The sequence below is a fragment of a genome, unplaced genomic scaffold (assembly GCF_019419815.1).
Source record: "Pyrus x bretschneideri cultivar Hongxiangsu unplaced genomic scaffold, Pyrus_bretschneideri_v1 Contig6, whole genome shotgun sequence".
NCBI classification, from domain to species: domain Eukaryota; kingdom Viridiplantae; phylum Streptophyta; class Magnoliopsida; order Rosales; family Rosaceae; genus Pyrus; species Pyrus x bretschneideri.
Window position 1 is genome coordinate 4,660,286 of NW_025999798.1, and position 22,509 is coordinate 4,682,794.

A 22,509-nucleotide genomic window follows, 5' to 3' on the forward strand; every position below is an offset into this window, starting at 1 on the left:
TACGTGTTATATACATGAGTGGGCAATATTATTGATATGTTTTCACATTTATGGTACACCAACAACCAATTATGAATAACATAATAAATAACAATTGAAAGAATTCAATAAGGTCGAGTAACATTTTTCAAGATGAATAATATATAAAAAAAAATATTCCATTTGAAATCTTTACAAGGACAGAAATGGTCCTTAGTTTGGGTATGCTTAACCATGGTTAACAAACTGACCTAGACCCTTAACCCAGTGAACTTTCCACATACTATATATTCAAATCAACCCACATTCCATCTTCATGACAAATGTCCATTTCTAGGTAACTCTACTGGCTTTTAGAATTCCCCCACTTAACTTCAAATAGTTATGAAACTCTTCATGCTAGCCACCCTTTCAATCATAGTCTTTTGGTTTGGAGCTACGACGTCGTACTCAAACTCTCTCACTCTCACTCTCTTCCTCCTCTCATTCCTCAACCTTTTCCTCATCTCCCTAGGCCACTGGCTCGTTCCCGGAGGCTTTGCATGGTCATGTTACAGTCATGACCAAAACTCTCAAAACGAGTCTAGCCTCCGAGGACCAGCTGGGTGGCCTATAATAGGGTTCCTACCCCATCAAATGGGTTCTCTTGCCCATCAAAAACTCTCCAGTATGGCAACATCCCTCAAGGCAACCAGACTCATGGCATTCAGCTTAGGCACTACGCGTGTCGTCATCAGCAGCCATCCGGACACTGCTAGGCAAATCCTCGGAGGCTCGTCGTTTTCCGACCGCCCGATCAAGCACTCAGCTAAGTTGCTAATGTTTGAACGCGCCATAGGGTTTGCTCCTTCAGGAACATATTGGCGCCACCTGCGCAGGATAGCAGCTGTGCATATGTTTTCACCAAGGAGAATCGGAGGCCTTGAAACGCTAAGGCAACAGGTGGCTGATGAAATGGTGGTGAAAATTTGGGATGAGATGAAGGAAAATAGGGTTGTGGGATTGAAAGCAATATTGCAGAAGGGTTCTTTGGATAACATAATCCAGAGTGTATTTGGCACTAATTATTTAGGTTCAGAGAAGGAGGTTACCACCAATCGAACACTAATGTTGCTAGTTCAAGAAGGGTACGACTTGATTTATAGGTTTAATTTGGAGGATTATTTTCCCTTGAGGTTTTTGGACTTTTATGGTGTGAAGAGGAAGTGTCACAAATTGGCGGCTGAGGTGAAGTCTGTGGTGGGGCTAATTGTGAGGGAAAGAAAACGAACAGGAGATTTCGGTGGCGGCAGTGACTTTCTCAGTGCTTTGCTAGCTTTGCCGGAAGAAGATAAACTAAGTGATTCAGACACGGTGGCTGTTTTATGGGTGAGCAATCAAAAAACTGTCTTAATTTTAAATTGTTCCTAATATAATTCACTATATTTTCTCAATAGATATGCAACTATTTATATATATACACTTTATATAATGTTGTGTGCATCATATAATACTGATGACATCTTCAATAAACACAATTAGATATATAAAAAATGTATATGACATTTATATACGTGAATAACTATCAACTGTTGATACGCATACGCTAAAACTTATTAACTTTCAAATTAACGATTATCTATATGCATGTGAATAATTGTTGGATTTTTTTTCTTTCAAAATGTGAAAAATTGTTGTTAAGTGACAGATCAATGATTATGGGGGATAATTTTCCCTATAGATCGGACAACTTTATGAAAAGTGAGAATCCAAAATCCTGCTGACTTAATCGAGTCTAATTTTAGCAGCAAAAGCTATTTAGTCATGATTGGTGACATAATTACACCATACCCTAGCTAGATAACTTGGCAAGATTCCAAATTATATTATTGTTCTATTTAGAGTCGGTTTTTCTTGAATATGTTTGTCTCAACATTAACACATATTTCACCATTAAATTTGATTCAATAGTCTTTTATCACTTATTTTTAATTATTGAATCAAATATATATATGTCAACATTAAATGTTTGTAAATAATCAAGAAGATTGATTTAGATTCCGTTACCATCAAGTTCAAATAAAAAATGAACCCGATAATATGATGGGTAACCTTTCACAAATTATTTACTATGATTAAATCATATTCCGTACGAGTTTTATCTAACAATATGACCTATCTCTCTTTTATGCTATACACGTTGATCTCCTTTCTATATTCTTGGTGGAACATACACGTGCATAGTACTAATATTAGGTTAAATTAATAGACCTAAGATTTGTTTCCCTAATAGTTTTGATCTGCTAGCTCCTAGTACAACCATAAGATTTTATGTGCATAAATTAACGAAGCCTATTGTCTTTTGGTTTTGTGACATTGTCCAGGAAATGATATTTCGAGGGACAGACACGGTTGCAATACTTCTTGAATGGATTATGGCAAGGATAGTCTTACACCAAGACATCCAAGCCAAAGCACAACAAGAACTTGACACACACGTGGGGAACAAGAGGCACGTGCGAGACTCCGACCTTCCGAACCTGCCATATCTACAAGCCATTGTCAAGGAAGTTCTCCGAATGCACCCTCCGGGCCCATTGCTATCATGGGCCCGTCTCGCGGTCCATGATGTCCACGTGGACAAAGTTTTTATCCCAGCTGGCACAACTGCGATGGTCAACATGTGGGCCATAACCCATGACCCATCCATCTGGAAGGACCCAATGGTGTTTAGGCCTGAAAGGTTTATTGAGGAGGACGTGTCAATAATGGGCTCGGATCTCAGGCTTGCACCATTTGGGTCGGGCCGGAGAGTATGCCCGGGTAAAGCGTTGGGTTTAGCTACAGTGCACTTGTGGCTTGCTAGGTTTTTGCACCAATTCAGATGGTTACCGGCGGAGTCTGTTGACCTTTCGGAGTGTTTGAAGCTCTCTCTCGAAATGAAAAAACCACTCACATGCCACGTTGTCCAACGCAGTGCATTATGAACTTAAGTAGCTAGCTAAGCTAGTGGTGATGAATAATTAGGGAAAATATATATGCATTGCACTGATTAACAATTGTAGAATGGTGTGAGTAGTGTTGGAAGTAGGTAGTGCGTGGTTTGCATAGTGTATCTGGGGCCAGTAAAATGGGGTATTAGGAAAGGACTCTCAAACCCAACATAAAAAAGTAAGTAAGTAAATCTTGGCTCATGAACACTGTAAAATAATGTTTTGACTATTTATAAAAGCTTGTGGATTGAACTTTTGCATAAATGTTCAACATGTTACTTTATTACAGACTATATGTTCTCTTTTATGTTCTCTTTTTCTTTATAAAAAGAAGATTAGTTTGTGACTTTTTCGTGACATTCCATTTTTTTAGGATTAAAAAGATTAAGAAATACATTTTTGCCTCTTCCTGTTTAACATCATGTGATTCATCTGCACCAAGACTCAAATCAAGACGTGCTAGCCGCCTATATATTCATAGCGCTTTATAAAATTTTCTTTTCTGAAAGACTGAAAAACATGGTAATTGGAACATATCCACACGTCAGTATCGTTGGTTTTTACTTTAGAATTTTAGTCTATGTCAATAAACAACTTTAATTTGACATAAGTTCACAAATATTTTATGTCACCACAACAGTCAATTGTAATTAAGTATCAATTTTACTACAAACCGTAAATTGAATATGAGAATACTTTCTCCAACCAAGTATTAAAGACACTACCGTTAAACTTCTATAAATTAATAGCACTGTGATAAAAAATCTAGTAATTTAGAATCGAACTATTAATTTATCGAATAATTAATAACTTATTTATTTATCGAGATTTTCCTTATTTTTTAAAATATTTGTACGTTGTATTTGTTTCATGTTTTACGAACTAACAATTCTAGATATTCATTTAACCAAGTAAAATTCATGAATCTACTTAATTGTTCCAAAAATAAATGTACATTGTTTAATGTATACATCCACATCATTTGATTTACAAAATTTGGTTTAGAAATTTAGCATTACCCTTTCATTTTATGAAAATTTAACCAAACAAAAACTCTATTTAAATAAACAAAAGTCATAGTAACACAACATATCATACATACAACAGTAGCGATTGACTTCTCATATCAAAAGTGTAAATAAATAAAAAAATTATTAATTTATATATTACATGAGATGTAACATCCCACATCGCCTAGGGGAGTGATCCTTAAATGTATATTCTCATCCCTACCTAGCACGAGGTCTTTTGGGAGCTCACTGGCTTCGGATTTCGTAGGAACTCCGACGTTAAGCAAGAGGGGGGCTAGAGCAATCCCATGATGGGTGACCCACTGGGAAGTTGCTCGTGAGTTCCCAAAAACAAAACCGTGAGGGAATGGTAAACCCAAAGCGGACAATATTGTACTACGGTGGTGGAGCGAGCCAGGAGAGTGATCCGCCTAGGCCGGGATGTGACATGAGACCTATATAAATTTGTTATAATATATTATCTTATAAATTTAACGAATTAATCAGCAGGTTAAGCAAGTTAAGGAAAGAAACCGAATCTTGGTTTTTAAAGATTAGTTACATGATTAACAATCACACATGACATTGACCACCATGTCCACTAACCATTGTTAAATTAATTAAGTCCGGGTAGGTACGTGCGTAATCCATATGTAGATGATACGATCTAAACTGTAAATCCATGCATGGCTTTGGTTCAGTAGTCTTGTCATTTCGATTCTAATTAATTATAATTAAACTTTATGTGAAAGATCACGAATCTTTACTTTCACCTAATTATATCTCACCAAAACTTAAAGTCGAATAACTAGTTATAGTTTCCACTTAATTGAACCTCCTCCTTAATTAATTAATTTACCTTCTAATCGAGCCACCTTGCAAATTCTCTTTTGGTGTAAATTGTTTTCAAAAACAGATTACATCAAAATCGTTTTCAAAACAGCTTATAGTGGAGTCGAGAAAGAGTCTTTAAAATCCATCAACCTAAAAAGGAAGGAACAGCTAGTGATGAGTTTTTGAGTTGTCCTCGTAGCAAATTATTATCCACCAACATCTGCATCAATGCAAACTTAATTTAGTGTGACTCATTATATTGTTGTATAGACAAAAATACCGAACATGCTCGTTTTGCTTGTCCTTATCAATAGCAATTGGAAACAACAGTCCACCTGGTGACATTGTTGGAATTCTCACTTTTATATATATTTTGATCGTGGGGTTTTTTTTTCCCGAAAAAGGAGACCAGTTGGTGGTTGGCATCCATCATTCTGTGAGCCGAGAAGACTCACAGAGGCATTTCAGCTTTCCTCTGGCCACTATTGTGTGATTAACTAGAGTTAGAAATCGAATTTAGGACATGCTGTGATTGTGAGGTTGTCAATAATATTGTTAAACATATTTTGTTAATTAATCACGCATAAAACTACTTTTATATAACATAAAACTACTTCGAATAATGTAAAAAGTCTCACATCGTAAACATGACAGAATAAAGTACAACTTAAATTGAGTGTTTCAACTTCTATTTGAACTGAGATTATTTTTTGTTATAAAAGCATCATGCATGTGTTTGGTTAGCATGGGATTAAGGAACAATATTTGATGTGTGACCAATTAGTAGTTGGTCGTTGGCCCTCTTCTATGAAATCTTGAGAATTATTAGTTAAAATCATGCCTATGATTTTAATTATGGAAATAATTTAGTGGAATTTACATGATTATAAAGAAAATATATAGGTTTGTGTCACCATCTCAAATCTTAGCCCCAAAGGCATTCTATTTTTGCTAATTAATCAACCCTTAATTAATCTGCTTTGTTTCGTACGGATTGATGACTAAAGATTGTAAACCACTAGCTGATCAAAACAAAAATGTCTCTTCTTTCTGTGATGAGAGAGAGAGAGAGAGAGAGAGAGAGAGAGAGAGAGAGATTCGAAGTCCCACGAAAACTTGCTGTAATTAGTCATTAGGGTTTTCAAGTGGGATGCATTTTGTTGATGGATATAGATGGATCATGCAGAGAATATGTCTTGTGGACCAACCCATATTCCTTAAACTTGTACATAATGGTAAAGATATTTCAAGGCATGTCCCAAAGTTTTGGCTTTTTAAGATCCAAATCTTTAGCTTTTGTTTAAAGCCGAATCGCTTTAGCCCACGTTTGCTTTCCCACACATTGCATATAACTTAAAATTGCCATATGTTGATGCTCCACAAATTCAATTGGGACCCCCCATACATGTCATGTTTGTTCAAGTTCTTATGTTTTTCATTTTTCATTAAGCTTCTTCGACACGTTGATATTGCTAAATTGGTTCAATGTTTGAAGGTGTCTCTACATGTAGTAGAGTAACATATTTCTTACTTTTTCATATCCTTTTAGGGTTGTAACTTGAAGTACTCGTCAGCAATTTTAAGCACAACAACTTATCTTCTATGTGATTTATTGACAGTGAGAACGTCAGTAAAATTTTGAGTATGGCAACTCACAAGAAGATGAGACTCAAACGTCATAGGTTTCAACCCTGCCAGTGAGTTGCCATATGCGACAACCATTATCTAGCAATATTTGAGATGTGTACGCGTATGCTTAAAATACTCTCTTATTGATCCATTCATAAATGTAAATAAACTATAGAAGAATACTGAACTCAGAAGTTTACTTAACATAGTTATATTCATCAAGTTGATTTCCAATGTGTAAGGAACTAACTAAGGATATGTATATCTAAGGGGTAGGCAACCATGCATGCGCGCATTCCAGTAAAGTTTAGTGTAAAGGAGCAATATGCTCTTAATATATATATATATATATACACACACACATATATGATGGAGCGGATTTACGTCATTATTTTTTTCACACAATTTTTGACACATGTTTTCGTGCAATGATTTTTTTTTTTTTTTTTTCCGCAAGTGAACTACAAGCTACTTACGTATACAATAACTTGCTTGGCTATATTGATTCATTCCATAAAAGGAACTAATTAATAATTTGGACATTAATTGAGAGGTTTTTCTAAGTTGTGATTAAGCGAGGAGTACTTAATTCGTTTCTAAATTAGATGATGATCACTTGCAATTGTAGCATTTGGGTGCGTACGTGGGGTTGTTTTTCTTCCATTAACAGAACAGAAAGACAACAATAATTGAACAAAAAATTCATTAATTCTCTGCATGCAAATGAGGGATAATGGTTTATATCTCAGGGTAGTGCTTTCACAGTCCCCAAAATACCATATAACATTGTAATTTATATACATGAAATGGATCCGTGACACCATTGTTTTATACAAGTTTTGGCACATATTTTTGTGGGGCTTGCTTCGTAATGTATTTAACGATCCGAACCATTTATCTTTTAGGTCTTCCTTTCAAAGATTATGTCTATAAAAAATACCCAAATCTAAAATCATATGACCGTTGGACTAAGGGTTTAGGGTTTCTTTATAGAATTGTATTCATTATTTTCTTCATTACAAATGTATGTCTTAATAATTTTGAATTTGTCTAATTTTTATGCAAGGAGGATCTATGATTTCGAATACTTGAAATACATATAGTGAGCCTCACAAAAACGTGTCAAAAGTTGTGTAACAAAGTGTCACAAATCTACCCCACATATATACTGTATACATACAGTAAAAATACTTCAAATAACACTACTAAATTCTACACATGTTAGTCACCTTAGTGTGTTAGTGCCTTGTTTGGTGGCCTAGATTATATGAATTAGACTTTGAGTACAGTACATAGTTGGATGAGACTTTGAGTACAATATATATTGAATTAGACCCCAGTTGGATTTCGACCCAAGGTTCGTGCCCTAATTCGAAATATATTTAGGCCGACTAAATAGCGGCCTTGCCACTCGACCAATTTAATTGGACTTGCCATCCTGTGTATTGAACGAACTCTAACTCTTTCATTCATAATTTTTAAAATCAAAACGAATCATATCTCTTCAAAATACCAATCAGTTAACAACTGTTCGATTTAATATTGAACAAATGAGGTTTAACAGGATATGAGATTTCATAGAGTTGGATTCCCTCTCAACCCACGACCAATATAAAGCTCACTTTTCTCAAATGAGGTCTTAAATTTAAATTTGAGAACTTTAACGAAAAGCTCTCGGTACTGTTCACTTTAACGAAAAACCATATTTTTATACTAAAAAGTCAATTATGGTACTATTCACTTTACCATTTAATTTGTCTTTATCGTTAAAACTTAAAGTTTTCAAACCATTTTTATTAGTTTTCCTTTTAAATTTACATGTCTAAAATTTTGACATGTTTAAAAATCCACAAAATTAATACAAAAAAAGAAAAATACAAAACCCAAATCCAATATCATTTTGGGCCTTAACTCTAAAGTTGAGCCCAAATACGAAGTGGGGCCGCCGTTTGATGGGCCCCTTCAGTTGCATGTCGTGGCAAACACGTGGAAAACATCAATTTAATATGAGGGTAGGTGGAGCTTCCGTAGTCCTCCCAAAAGATGAGGTTCAACTTTCAAAATTTTAAAGAGATTCTCTCAACGAGGTACTTTATAAAACAATATTTTACGCAACAGTCCTCCAACTTTTGAATTCTCAACAAGTCGCCCAAACAAAATGCAGCTGAATTGTATTAAAGCTTTGGATATTTTTCCTTCTTCTCTTTTTGGCCAATTGGTCACAAACATACAATCCTTGCTCAGTTGAGCGAACTATATAATATGTTCTTTATTTTATACAAGGATATATTTACACAATGGATAAGAACTTTATTGGCAATATCAATTTAAGTTTATTTTTTTGGAATATAGATCCATTCAATTTTTTTCGTGTTTATAAACTACGACTAAATTAATAATTATTTTTTTTACAACTAAATTAATAATGTTAAATGGTGTGGTTTGACTTAGTTTGAGTCAAGGATGGAGCTAGAAATTTATATAGGGCTGGACTAATTTAGTGACCATTGTTGGGGTATTAGACTTAATTTTCCGTAACATTCTTACTTTAACACCAAAAGTTTTGGTCGTTTTAAACTTAGGGTGTACTATATAGTCTAGACTCTAGTTGGCTCCACCCTCGGTTTGAGCTAAAATGAGCAGATAAATCAAACTAATATTGGATGGTTTAATTGTGTGCTATGCCACGTATGAAAAATACATCTGCAAAAGAAGTAACAACCCAATTAGCAACTGACCTTGGATATTACATGGTTAGTTGCTACTTTCGCAAGTTAACAGATTGGGTCATGCAATATTTTATTCAAAATCATTGTTTAATAAAGAGTATGAAAATATAATTTGGATCTCATAAGATAAGATAAAGTTAAGATATTAATACTCGCAGTGAAAAATAAAATTTGAGGACTTGAAAATTTGATGCCTACCTAGATTTTTTCATGTGATTTTTAAGGTTGATTTCGTCTCTCATGTTTTGCTTCATTATCATGTTTTGTTTGATTTCCTTTTTAAGTGCACTAAAATAATATTTTAAACTAATGATATAGGCATGAGTTTATAGATCAGTTGGTTAGAGTATTCATCTACAGTTCATGACTAATTGGTCCAGGAACGCCTAATTTCCAATTAATTATAAGAGGTTTGATGTTTGATTCGCACCAATGAAGACAATATGTATTTTCTATTCGTTTGTTAGGAACACAAGAGTGAGAGGGCAAAATAGATTGAAATGGAGTAAAAAAACATTCTGATGAAGCTGATGAAGGTTGAAAGGGAGAGGAAAGTAGAGGTTCGGTGAAGTGCCTAATTTGATCTCTTAACGTTTCCAGTAAGCTAGATCTAGCAGCTCCACCTGTCCGCAATACATGGAAAGATTGGGGGTGGCTGATCAGGAACCGGCTGAAAAATCCCAATTACCAAGGAGCTAATTCATTTAGAACTCAGTTGACTGCTTCTATAGATAAGGCAAAGTGTCCTTGGCTCAACGTTATAGAACACAGGGCTTTGACGATACTACAGTTCAGCTCCCTCATGAATTTGTCTTGAATCGGGATCTTTTGGCTCAACTTAATTCCAGTTTTGCTGAAGGAGCAACTCCATTTTTCAACTTGAATTGGTCAAAATTTATAATGAGTTCGATATTAAGATTGTATCATATTGTTACTTTTTAGTTGTTGACAAGCCGTTATAAAAATATCTTTCTAAATATTACATCACTTGACACGAAAACATATTTCTTTTATCTTGTTTCATACAAGACTTTACTTATTAATAATGATTAGTATTAAAACTCATTACTCCTAATTCATATTAAACTTGTTTTAACAAGCGAAGACGAAGAATGGAAAAATGAATATAAAATCTCCAATGCAAAGATAGATATTCTTAAGCAACTGAGCGATAATGCAAAATGAATGTTAGAAAGTGACCAAATGCCAATTAAAAGCCCACAAAAAGACAGGGGCCATGGTGGAATATCCAAAAGTCAAGGGTAAAGTTTACAAATTCCGAAAACTGACGTCCCTCTGTAAATGAAATTAAGACAAATACCTGGAAAACGATAATACTATATGTCTCCATCTTCGAAATTTCAGCAAGAAAAGCATAAAATAAAAAAATATAAATCTTCCCCACGTGCACGTCCCTCACTACACACCAAAACGAACAAACAACCTACATCTTCACCGTTCAAACCCACAAACCCGCCACGCGTCAATCATCCAACAGAGAGTACGTTCCACACCCGCACCGACGAGTACCGTACCTTCCCCTGTGCACCCCATAAGAAAGTCCTCGACCGATCAAAAAATTTCAAAAATTCAGAGAAAATTTCTGGGAGAATTATTTATCACCACATCCCTCTGTTCAGACAAAATAAAAATTTCGATCCCTCCGACTTTTCCCTCTCTTTTCCCTTGGAGGGAAACCTTAGAAATCCAAAATCCCCTGCTTCAACTAGCAGAGTAAATTAGGGGTTTCATAAATGCTTAAGCTTCACTGACGGCGATCTTTCTCTCTGCTGATTCACTGTTTGGTTACCGGAATAGCGGCGGCGGCTTCCGGCGTTTGGTGTTCCGATTTGATTTTAGCTCAGGTACGTAATGTGGAGTGAGAGTGTTTGGTTCTTGGTTAAGTTTGAGTTTGTAGCTCTGGTTTTTGTAAGGTGCATTTCTTGAGCTGAATTTTAGGGTTTGTTTGGTTTTGATGTTTTGCATGTTGGGTTTGTGGGGAAATTTGTGTTATTTGCTAGTGAGAAGTGGAATGGAGTGAGTTAATTTGATTTGATGTGGTTGTGTTTTATGATTTAGCTTTGTGATTTTGGTAACATGGGTTTTAGGGTTTAAGCTTTACTTCGAACTGATGATTAATTACATAATTTTCTACTAATTGAGCTTAGTTTCGGGGGCACTCTAGCTGCTGATTGATTTCTTGGTTCTCGTTGAGTTTTTCGATTTGCGGTAAATTTTTCTTGAACCAAATGCTGAAAAAAGGTTGCATTTTTCATTCACCCCAAGTTTTGAAACCTTGAGCTGTTTGAATTAGACATAGTTGATTCGCCGGTATAGAGTGATTAAGCCTCGGATTGGAAGTTATTATGAATGTAGGATGCTTGACTTATTAGCCGATTTCTGAAATTTGAATTCTTTCTTCCAAAGTCAAGTAGGCACACCTGCAGCCTTCTCAAAATTAAGCTGTTTAATTCAAGTCAAAATGCAAACGAAGAAAAGAAGTTCCGGAAGAACTGCTGTGAGAGAGCATGCTTGTCCCAAGGTTACAAGAGCTCAGAAGAAAGCATATGAAAGTGTGCAAGTTGTGGAAAAGAAAGTTGCTGACCTAATTACATCTTCAGCAAGGAAGCAGAGAATAGGTAGGTTAACTTCTTATTCGTTACGCAATAACCTCGGGAAATGTTCCCCATACTTGTATGGAATATATTTAGTGCACATTTTACTTCTAAGTGTTAAATGGTGACATCCCCTGACAAATTTCTTTTGGTAGCATACTTGTATCCATAGTGGCAATTTTGAAACTTTTTCTAACCCATAGAGGCAGAAGAATGGCTTCCAATTTCTCTTTGTTTTTTTTTGTCGTCAAGATTCTATCCAGTTACTGTTGTTAATTGTCATCTTTATACCACAACTTTCAGATGGCACTCATAAAAAGAATGGGGGGCCTGTTACTGCAACCAATTCAAATTTGAATTATGACTCAACGCGTGATGGGACTGCTGACACTTGTTTGGGGCATGATGCTATGCGTGATGATTGCATAGATATTAAGGTAATTAACTAGCTATGCCATGCCCAGCTGAGTTACGTTGCCTATAAAGCAAAAACAAAAAGAAGAAGAAACGAAACAGAGCATTCAGTATTGAAAAATTTCTCAAATTGACCATATCATATCATACTGCAGGATTGTAAAGAGGGAACTACTGATTGCGAAGCAGAAACTATATTTTCTCCTGCCTTTCACATATCTAAACATGCCGAAGGGGAATCTGATAATGGAGGTAGATGAACAAACATTTTTTATATTTTATATATGTATTTCACATTTATGATTGTGTAATCGTGTCTCTTTCCTTCTGTATTAATGGTTAAAAAGATCTTACTGAAAAGTTTTGTGGTTTTCTTGAGACTGTTGTGACCTTACGGTTTTTGTTTTCCTAGTTGATTTTGTTAAATTCTTTGGAAATGGAGACCACAGTTATCATCAAGATTGTGAAATAATGTACTCAAGGGTTGATGTGCTGAATGGTCATTTTGTTCAAGAGACTTCCGAATCCATGGTTAGAGATGAGAGGAGTTACCGTGAGAACACATTTTCTTCAGTAAATATAACATGTCCTGGTAATACAAATGAAATGAAACAAAATGTATGAGCAAAATAGAATGCACAAAAACTATGTGATATGTGGCACAACTAATGTGTATCCTCATTTTAATGCAGTTGTGGATCCAGCCACTATTTCTTCTGAAGTCTCAGCCATATATCTTGCCATGAAAAATTCCAAGTTGGAATGTGTGGATGAACATGGTCACGAGCCCATGTCAACTGATTTATACACAGATGATGACGAGTATGAGGAAGTTGATGACTTTGATCCTTACTTCTTTATCAAGAACTTACCTGACTTATCAGCAGTTGTTCCAACTTTTCGGCCGATGCTTTTACCTAAACAGACACGGCGTTGTCCTCCTACTAGTCTTGTTTTGGACTTGGATGGTGAGAATAATGGCAAACCGTTGTATCATTTTTTATATCCTTATTCATTAATTCAAATGACTCTCAAGTCTCAACTTAGGAACGATTTGTAACTATACATCTCATTGTTTATGGACTGTTCATGGTTCATGAAACTAAGTGTTGATATGTGATAGGGTGTTGCATTGAGTTTGATCTTTTCCCTGTTTCTTCTGCCAAAATAATCTGGATGTGTCTGAAGACTGTAACTTCCTTATAGCATGTTTTGCTTTTGTCATCTTTATGATGAGAGTCAAAAAGAACATTTGTTGATAACATTTATCTTCATTTCAATTGTTATTGCTTGATTATTGTAGCTGTATGGTAGGACGGGGGATCGGTGCATGAGCATTTTCTCATAGCTGTTTGTATTCTGATGGAAGATCTGATTAAATTGTAGTCCACTTTTCTGCATTCGTTTTTCCTTATAAGGGGTGCCAAATGTGTCTTTTTCTAGGACACAGGCATGCATTTTTATCTCACTATATTTTTTATATGATGCAACATTTAGTCCTTGATTTCTATCATTCCTCGCTTGTTGATGTTTTGTTTGAACTATTGGTTAGATTTGCATGCTAAGACTGATTTTGATCTGGCAGAAACCTTGGTACACTCCACACTAGAACCTTGTGCTGATGCAGACTTCACTTTTGCCGTAAATTTTAACCTCCAAAAGCATACAGTATATGTCCGATGCCGTCCTCATCTCAGAGATTTTCTGGACAAAGTTTCCAATCTTTTTGAGATCATAATATTTACAGCTAGTCAAAGTATTTATGCAGAGCAACTTCTAAATGTGCTGGACCCAAAAAGGAAGATATTTCGCCATCGTGTTTTTCGGGATTCCTGTGTTTTTGTGGAGGGGAATTACCTCAAAGATTTGTCAGTTCTTGGTCGTGATTTGGCACACACAATCATAATCGACAACTCTCCACAGGTATGCTATTCCAACCTTCCCCGCTCTGCCATTAGCAGTTATCTGTGCACTAAGCTCTTGAAGGTGATTTATTGAATTTAATGTGTCTAGGAGCATATTTTGGCATACTTTTTGGAGTGTCTTTGTTTTTCCTTGGATCAGTGAGTTTCTGGATAAGCCTAATATGGTGATGAATAAAAGTGAGTTGGAAGAAGCTCCATCTAGCCTTCTGGTGAAATTTATCAGCATTATATGTTTCGAGTCAATGGTCGATCTTCAGTTTTTTGCTTGTAATGTACATCGTTAGTGGGTTCCCTTGCCTGCTTGTGGAATCAAATGTAGTCAGTCCTTTCTAAGCTTTTGGTGAAGCCATGTTTGGAGCAGTTTCAACGGGATATATCAGATTGCATTTAATGAACATTTACGACACGGATCTCAGATTTCATTTATGAACATTTACGACACTGGATCACTTTGTCAGGGACAAGTGAAATGTGAAATATGAAACACGAATACAACTTTAAATTATGCTAATCTCAGGAGGAAACCCGTAGGATTAAGTTTGTCCTTTCTTCAATACTATTAACTTTGTTTTTTCTAGGTGTAACATTTTGGCGTGTTGGCTTTATTTCAGGCATTCGGGTTCCAAGTAGACAATGGAATTCCAATTGAGAGCTGGTTTGATGATCGTTCTGATAAAGAATTACTCTTCTTACTTCCTTTTTTGGAGAGCTTGGTTGGAGTAGAAGATGTTCGGCCACTAATTGCAAGCAAATTCAGCCTTAGGGAGAAAATAGCTGCAGCTGTTTATCCTCTTAACTCAAACAGAGGCGATCCTTTCGAAAGGTAAGCCTTCAATGTGAATGATCAGTTTCACAGTTTGAAATCTCTTCTGGGTGTATTTTCTGTACTTTTAGAACCAGAAACGCTGTTCTGTTTGTTGTGAAGTTATGTGCTTTCATTGAGAAAGACGGAGATGCAATTGGGGTGTAACATGGGTCAAATGCAAGGAAGACACATAAACTTTTGATAGAAAATTTGCTTACAAATAAGTTTCCTACTAATTTAAAGGTCTTATACATGTTTGAAGTGTTGGAAGTGGAATATTGTTTGCTCGTTGTATTGATTGTTAAATTTTTATTTATGAAGCTTTGGCTTCGTATTTTAGCTCGAAAAGTCTTTGTTGAGAGATTAATTAAAAAAGAAGAGAGAATTTGTGAAAAGTGTTCTTCAGTTTATAACATGAACATCTCGTGACCTTGCTCGAACTTTGCTCGGATAATCCACCGGATACCTGAGTTCTGATGGCGAGTGTTAGAATATAGACTTCCTGGCTTTCGACATTATGCTCAATGAGAAGTGCAACATCAGACAGAGGCTCAGCCGTTGTTAAGACTTAAGAGTCGCCGTTTGTCTCTTGGTTCTGTGAAGAACAATTCTAAAGCATTTGGGTTGAAATCTTCGGTCTCTGTATCTGCAATGGCAGTTTGCAAAGTGAAACTGGTGGGACCAAATGGTGAGGAGAATGAGTTTGAAGTTCCAGATGAGGTTCACATCCTTGAGTCAGCTGAAAGCGCAGGGCTGAAGTTGCCTTACTATGCAGGTCCGGTGCCTGCTCTACTTGTACTGGGCTGTTGGTTTCAGGGTTGGTGGATCAATCGGAGGCGGTGATCTTGGATGAGACGCAGATGGAGCAAGGATATGTGGTCACCTGTGTCTCATACCTGACCTCCGATTGTGCGATTCACACACACAAAGAAAGTGATCTCTATTTGCCAAAAAACCACAATGAGTGAAGGAAGAACTTCCATTTGCTACACTCGCCCGGTCAAACATCTTTTCTGCTTTATTTGAAAGAGGTTGTAGCAAAAGAAGAAAAAACTCTAGTAATTAATTAGTAATTACCATATAAGTTTATTTGACACTAAGAAGTTGGGTTTTCTTTTGAATATGGTAGAATTGTGTACCATTTTTCACTTGAAATGATATAAGAAAGAAATTAAACCTGTCCGTTTGGGGTTGATTTGGTACAGCTTCTGCTTTATCAAAAAGTTTTTTATTACTACGCTATTTGGTAAAACTGTGGTGTGGAAAAATTGTTGTGTGAGAAAATTAATTTAAAGATAAACTTCAAAAGTAGCTACGGTGCTACTTTCATTTTGGTTCACACATGTTCTTAATTTCACACATACAATTCAAAAGTAGTTGAGAAACAAAAAGAAAACGAAGGCATTCTCGAGCAACTTCGAAAGTGATTTATATGAGAGTAATCTAGGCAAACAAACTTCTATTATACGTTCAGAGTCGGTCCTTTTAAAAGTTATACGTGAATAAAAATTGAGACATCTGTTTACCAAAAATAAAAAATAAAAAAATAAAAAAAATTGAGACCTCTTTGACTTGGTAGGGGAATTGAGGCCTTTGTTAAGTGGGAACTGATGCGTAATTAAGTGCCAGCTAATCAGGTGTTACCGTTGGAATTGGCGCGCTCGTTATCAAATCGCAACTAATTAATCATTAACGACTAGTGATTAGGGACTAATACAGGCACGGCCTCCGTGAAACCGAGGCCGTAACAAACTCCGATTTCCGTTTTGGGACACGTGTACGGAAACCGATTCTCTATCCCAGCTCGACGCGTTTTGCATGATCTGCAATTCGTGAACCGTCGCAAGTAACTTACAAATTTCACCGCCTCCCGCCACTTTCCTCGTTTGTAATAATTCAAATTTTCGTCCAGCTAGCAAGTTTCTTCATAAGCAAACTCAAAGCTCTCATTCGTTCATTCACTCTCTCTCTACTCTCTCTCTCTCTCTCTCTCTCTCTAACTTCCGATTTTCATTTTTCTCTCCGAGAAAAGTGCAACAATGGTGAGCTTCTCAGCTCTCTGAACAATTCCTTTATACTCGACGATCTTTGTCAATCTGCTAGTACCAATTGTTGAAATCTATCTGAATCTCACTGCAACTTCTTCGTTTCAGGTCGTCGCACAGAAAGTGAAGGAAGCAGAAATCACCGAGCAGGACTCGCTTCTTCTGGTAATCCTCGATCGCTCATCTACTAAGAATAATCGTAGCGGTAATTTGAAGTTGTTAGTGATTCTTCTGAATTTCTCAGTAGATAGTATTTCGTTTTCTAAATCTGATCGGTTTTTGTTTCATTAAATTTTTTCTCATATGTGATTGAATTTCTCTCTTCCTCTCTCTCTTGATGAAATTTGTTGTGAAATATTGCATAACTCTGAAAGTTCTGTTAGGATCGTTGACGGATTTTCAAATATAGACCATATCTGGACACCGAGGATGATGATACGAGTTTTTGACAAGTAATTAACGATCAGTATGAAGATCTGAAGCTTGTTATTCATTTTTCAGAAAAATTAAATATACGTAGGATTATGTCTTAGCATGAGTAAATTTGATTGAAGAAACGCGTTAGATTTCATAAAATCTAAATCGCAATGTTTATACGATTTTGATGATGAATTCTTCGATACTTGTATGAACTGATTCTGAGCATTCAATTTCGTTTGATCTGAGCTCAGACGAGGAACTTGCTTCGTATTGCTATATTCAATATCAGTTACATCAGAGGCCTGTTTCCGGAGAAGTACTTCAATGATAAGTCTGTTCCTGCTTTAGGTAATTGTTTAATAATCTCAATTTGTTGTAGTTTTTGTTTTAATTTCAAATGTTGGTTTGTGATTTTTCTTTGGAATTTTGAAATCTTCGATAGAGATGAAGATCAAAAAGCTAATGCCAATGGATGCGGAATCTCGCAGGCTTATTGATTGGATGGAGAAAGGTATAGATTGTTGAACTCACTGGTCATTAATTTTTTAATTTGATCTCATCTCGTTGATTTGAAATTTTGAATGTGGTTTCGGTTTCGATTTCTTGTTTGGCTATTAGTTTTTATGTTGTTTTCAAACATTTGTAGGTGTATACGATGCATTGCAGAAGAAGTACCTGAAGACGCTATTGTTCTGTGTGTGCGAGACAGTTGAAGGACCAATGATTGAGGAATACACTTGTAAGCTATTCACGAAATTAATCATCCAAATCACTTTGCAAAATTTGTTTAGGTTCAATGCTAGTTGATTTTGGAGTGTGAATTTTAGTCTACATTTGTTTGCCTCAGTTTTGGAGAATTGACTTGTTCTAATCGATCTTCACCTGCAGTTTCTTTCAGTTACTCAAATTCTGAAAGCCAGGAGGTTTCGATGAATATAAGTCGCTCTGGAAACAAGAAAAAAGAGGGTGGAACATTCAAGTGCAACTCAACAGCAGAAATAACTCCCAACCAGATGAGGTAACTTTGATCGAAATTCGTTCCAGATTTTATTCCCATCCTGTTTGGCAAATTTGAGAATTTTTGTAACTATGTTTTTCCAGGAGCTCTGCTTGTAAAATGGTCCGCACATTGGTTCAATTGATGAGAACTCTTGATAAAATTCCTGAAGAGGTAGGTAAACCTATAATTTGCTACCTGCAAATTTTAATTCATTCTGCAATTCCTGGAAGAGTGTTTCTGTGTTGGTCTGGTATTTAAAGATGTTTGAAACTCTTTTTGTTTCAGCGGACCATATTGATGAAGCTCCTATACTACGATGATGTGACGGTACACCATTTTTAATTTCTTTCTCGTTTTGTCAAAAATATGCTTTGTTTGCCAAAAGATGACAGTTATATTTTTGACATTGCAGCCAGCGGAGTATGAGCCTCCATTCTTCAGGGGCTGCTCTGAGGAAGAAGCTCGTAATGCATGGACCAAGAATCCTTTGAGAATGGAGGTTGGGAATGTAAACAGCAAGCATCTTGTATTAGCGCTGAAGGTAGGGAATTGAGAATGTTTTTGGAATGTCTGATATTCAAATTCATGATTTGTGGTCCAGATTTCACTTTGTTTTACTCGTTACGTGTACAGGTAAAAAGCATCCTTGATCCTTGTGAGGACGAAAATGATGATATTCAAGATGATGAAGTGAGCTTAGGAGCTGATTCTATGCAAAGGGATGATTATTCGGGATCTGATTCTGACAGTGAGGTAATATTTTATATCTTGTTTGGGTTTAGAGTTTCCAATGAGCTTAATGGTGCTAATTGATGTCATTATTTTCTTTACAAAATAGTTTACACTTGAAACATGATATGGTTTGGCACTACTTTCAGGTTAACCAATCACAAGACGATCATTATATAGTTGCTCCAGTAGGTGAGGGTTCTGAGTCTATTGTATGGTTTGGCTTTGCACTGTAATTCGCACCTGCTTATCTGTTGGTCTGAGTTGTTAGTGGAAGTAACAATGGCTTTCTTGACAGATAAGCAACAACCACAGAAAGATAACAGCGCACCGCAGGAAGATGACAGAATGGTTGATGAAGGTAATAAAAGAATTACACTTTTCTAAGTTAGCAGACCAATTTTGATATCACAGTGAGAGTGACACAAACAAGTTTGAACTTGAAAACTGTGCTGAATGATGGGTTATTTCTTGGCTTTAATTCCTAAACTAATTTTCCTGCAGTACTAACCCAACGGGTTTTTTATATGATGTGTAGATAACACTCAGGATTCAGTGCAAGATGAACATCAATTGGCTCGGATAAAGGACTGGATCAGTGGCCTCCACCTTGACACTGTTGAACTTACTGATGTTCTCTCAAATTTCCCGGACATCTCAGTGGTAAGTATTTCAACTTATCAAGTCTCTACCGGAAAAATTGTGTCAAAAAACCTTGCTCTGTTGGTATATTGTAGTATGCTCATGGACTCCATCTCACCATTCTTATATGCTGCAGGTTCTGACTGAAGGTAAGCTGAGGAATGCACTTAGAGCTGCTGGTTTGTTTTAACTTATTTCGTGTAACAAGATTTCCCACTTTTCAACCCTATTTGGCTGGATCACAGAAATTATGGACAAGCTTGTCATAGAAGGTGTTCTATCAAAACCTGCAGGGGACACTTACACCATCAACAGGCCGAAGGTTTGCTTTATGTTCTCCTTTTTGTTTCAATTCTGAGGCCATATTTTATTGCTTTTGAGTCAAACTCTTTTTCCTCGATGCAGAAGTCAGATTATGAGTTCACTATGGTGAAAGAAGAAATGGATGCTCAAGTACCAGTTGCTGACAAAACTTTAAAGGTTAATGATCTCATGTACATAAAGGTGATTGCATTTCCTGTCTCGAAATTTTCTGTTCTCTGCAGTCTCCTCAAATATCTTGTCTCCCCAAGTACCTGACTCTATTTGTCCATCTCAGGCGCTGTATCATGCCCTCCCAATGCAGTATGTGACAGTTACAAAGCTTCAGAACAAGCTTGGTGGAGAAGTGAATCAGACTACTGTGCGTAAGTTCATCGATAAAATGGCACGAGAGGGTTTTCTTGAAGCCAAAGGCAACCGAAGGCTAGGTGTGTGCAGTTAATCCAGTCTAAAATCCTTGTATTTGGCGCTTACATGGGATCAAATTATATCTAACTTACCATTTTCATTTGTTTTCTAAACCAGGAAAGCGTGTGATCCATTCTAAGATCACCGAGAAAAAGCTGAATGAAGTGAAGAAAGCTCTGAACAATGATGCAATGGTATATCTGCAAACATGTCTGCATCTTTCTCAAATTTATTTCCATTTGTTTTCCCTTACATATTTACTTGGATTTCTTACAATGAACAGGATGTCGACAACACTGAACCAAATAACAAGTCCAGTCATCTAGATCTCCGTACAATGGGTAGAAGACTTAAGTACTTTCAGTACATAATAACGAACTCAAGTCCCTGGCTACTTTTTAAAAAAGCACTTAAGGCCTAAAATCTGCTTTCGTTATCAGGAAGCAGCATCAGGGACACATCCACATGCGGTGCCCTCCACTCCATTGGATCAGATCTCACACGCATGAAACTAAGATCGAACGGGCCTCAATACAGTCCAATGAGGAGTGAGCAGACTGCTTCAAAGACAAGGGAGCATCCAAACACTCCCACAAGCAGGGCTGAGGCGAGTCTATTAATTTAATCCTCCACCCTTCCACTTCATGTCATTCTTCTCTTCCTCCAACTTGACTGTTTATACCAAGTTTAAATTTTGTTTGGATATTCTGCAGCCGGTGACTTCAAGGGAGAGCTTCGTGCCGGGAAATGATAACGGCAGGGTAAATGGCAACACTGATTACTGTGATGATGGGGACAGAGTGATCTGCAGCGGGAGGTGTAGCCAAGACAAGCGGTCGAGGAAAACAAGCACGGTGCGTATGACTCGAAATCCTCGCTATAAAATTGCCTGCTGTAGTTTTTGTCACCAGGAAAATGCTAGTGAAAAAAAATGGTACGATTCTTATATATTGCAGTTTGGGCATTTTTCCTGTTGTACAGGTGAAGGAGCCAATTCTTCAGTACTTGAAGCGCCAGAAGTCTCAAGCCGTCTGAAAATTTCCAGCATTTGCTGTCTGTCCGCCGGACTTGATTTTCTGATACTCGCGGAAAGTTAAGGTGTAAATTTTTACGGTGATTAGGAGTATGATGTGGTAAACTGGGGATTGGTTTTGCCCATCCACACTTGCATTTTCCTAAACCAAGGTCTTTAAGGATATGACGATGATTGAGTGGAATCGGATGGCGTCATGGTAATTAGTATAGAACAATACTTGCATACTCAAAGAAGGATCAGGAGTTCCTACTCAAAATTATTCGTTGTCAATTGATAAAACTTCGTTTTTATAATCAAAACCATTCATATTATAAATCACTCTATAAAGATCCTCTATGTAAAAAATCAATTAAAACTCAGGTCGTTTAATCATCGAACTATATAAAAACAAATGAATGAAATTGGTAAAAGTATTACGACCTGTCTATATATTTTCTATATATTTGTTAGAATAGATTAACTAAACGATCTTAATTTTAATTCATTTTTTTACAGAGATGATCTTTACAATGTGATTTACAATATGAACGGTTCTGTTATAAGCACAAAACTTTATGAGTTGAACACTTAAAATTTTGGGTAGAAGTTTCTATTCGTCTTTAAGTAGCTAAATCTTTTTCATTAGCATATATAACGCTGCTGTGCATTTTGCTCTATCGTCTCCTTTGGTTGTTTTTAAGATTTGTCCTTGCATTGTCCCATAGAATATGCTTAGCTTCCCTGTTATAATAAGGACGATAACACATCAAAATCAATCATAACAGTACGTACGTAGTGGATTATCATTAACACAAGTATATATAATATAATAACCCCGAATAAATTTTTTAAAGGAATAATTTATTTATTTTCTATCGGATAAGAAAATAATTTATACACATGACATTTTCTTTTTGTTTTCTTTTTTCTCTTCAAAGTTTGAGATTAAATAAGAATATGCCAAGGAAAAAAAAATCATTCAAAGAGATTTTTTTTTTTTAAACAAACGATATTATC

The 22,509-nt window shown here is 36.2% G+C and overlaps 3 protein-coding genes across 5 annotated transcripts; all 3 read left to right on the forward strand.

The window, feature by feature from the left end:
* The first annotated feature begins 290 nt into the window (after positions 1-290).
* On the forward strand, positions 291-3,239 carry LOC125471313 (cytochrome P450 78A5-like). Its single transcript, XM_048571595.1, has 2 exons — positions 291-1,347; positions 2,343-3,239. The coding sequence occupies exons 1-2, from the start codon at positions 364-366 to the stop codon at positions 2,943-2,945; spliced, it is 1,587 nt and encodes a 528-aa protein (XP_048427552.1). The 5' UTR covers positions 291-363; the 3' UTR covers positions 2,946-3,239.
* A 7,485-nt stretch (positions 3,240-10,724) lies between these two features.
* LOC125471431 (CTD small phosphatase-like protein 2) lies at positions 10,725-15,165 on the forward strand. 3 transcript variants are annotated; one of them, XM_048571777.1, is made up of 8 exons: positions 10,725-11,018; positions 11,586-11,792; positions 12,072-12,205; positions 12,338-12,434; positions 12,595-12,774; positions 12,875-13,150; positions 13,768-14,105; positions 14,719-15,165. In XM_048571777.1, exons 2-8 carry the CDS (start codon positions 11,636-11,638, stop codon positions 14,932-14,934), a joined length of 1,398 nt encoding a protein of 465 aa, XP_048427734.1. In that variant the 5' UTR covers positions 10,725-11,018; positions 11,586-11,635; the 3' UTR covers positions 14,935-15,165. The 3 variants fall into 3 exon arrangements, with proteins under 3 accessions (XP_048427734.1, XP_048427733.1, XP_048427735.1); XM_048571776.1 differs by having other exon boundaries at positions 10,726-11,018; positions 11,581-11,792; XM_048571778.1 differs by lacking the exon at positions 12,595-12,774 and having other exon boundaries at positions 10,728-11,018; positions 11,581-11,792.
* Positions 15,166-15,320: 155 nt separating this feature from the next.
* LOC103929940 (meiosis-specific protein ASY1) lies at positions 15,321-21,857 on the forward strand. Its single transcript, XM_048571775.1, has 22 exons — positions 15,321-16,954; positions 17,066-17,122; positions 17,629-17,725; positions 17,820-17,888; positions 18,024-18,116; positions 18,266-18,395; positions 18,479-18,548; positions 18,663-18,704; positions 18,790-18,918; positions 19,011-19,130; positions 19,256-19,298; positions 19,405-19,467; positions 19,645-19,769; positions 19,885-19,897; positions 19,994-20,070; positions 20,154-20,252; positions 20,347-20,497; positions 20,595-20,671; positions 20,761-20,818; positions 20,918-21,084; positions 21,191-21,331; positions 21,459-21,857. Exons 1-22 carry the CDS (start codon positions 16,952-16,954, stop codon positions 21,510-21,512), a joined length of 1,878 nt encoding a protein of 625 aa, XP_048427732.1. The 5' UTR covers positions 15,321-16,951; the 3' UTR covers positions 21,513-21,857.
* Positions 21,858-22,509: the final 652 nt, after the last annotated feature.

Bases quoted from the DNA above. Each gene is read 5' to 3' on its own strand.
- LOC125471431 (XM_048571777.1), top strand. From the start codon at position 11,636: ATGCAAACGAAGAAAAGAAGTTCCGGAAGAACTGCTGTGAGAGAGCAT. The intron at 11,793-12,071 runs GTAGGTTAACTT...CACAACTTTCAG, and splicing joins AGCAAGGAAGCAGAGAATAG to ATGGCACTCATAAAAAGAAT. The intron at 12,435-12,594 runs GTAGATGAACAA...TTGTTTTCCTAG, and splicing joins AGGGGAATCTGATAATGGAG to TTGATTTTGTTAAATTCTTT.
- LOC103929940 (XM_048571775.1), top strand. The intron at 19,299-19,404 runs GTGAGGGTTCTG...CTTTCTTGACAG, and splicing joins TTATATAGTTGCTCCAGTAG to ATAAGCAACAACCACAGAAA. The intron at 20,819-20,917 runs GTAGAAGACTTA...TTTCGTTATCAG, and splicing joins TCTAGATCTCCGTACAATGG to GAAGCAGCATCAGGGACACA.
- LOC125471313 (XM_048571595.1), top strand. From the start codon at position 364: ATGAAACTCTTCATGCTAGCCACCCTTTCAATCATAGTCTTTTGGTTT. The intron at 1,348-2,342 runs GTGAGCAATCAA...GACATTGTCCAG, and splicing joins ACACGGTGGCTGTTTTATGG to GAAATGATATTTCGAGGGAC.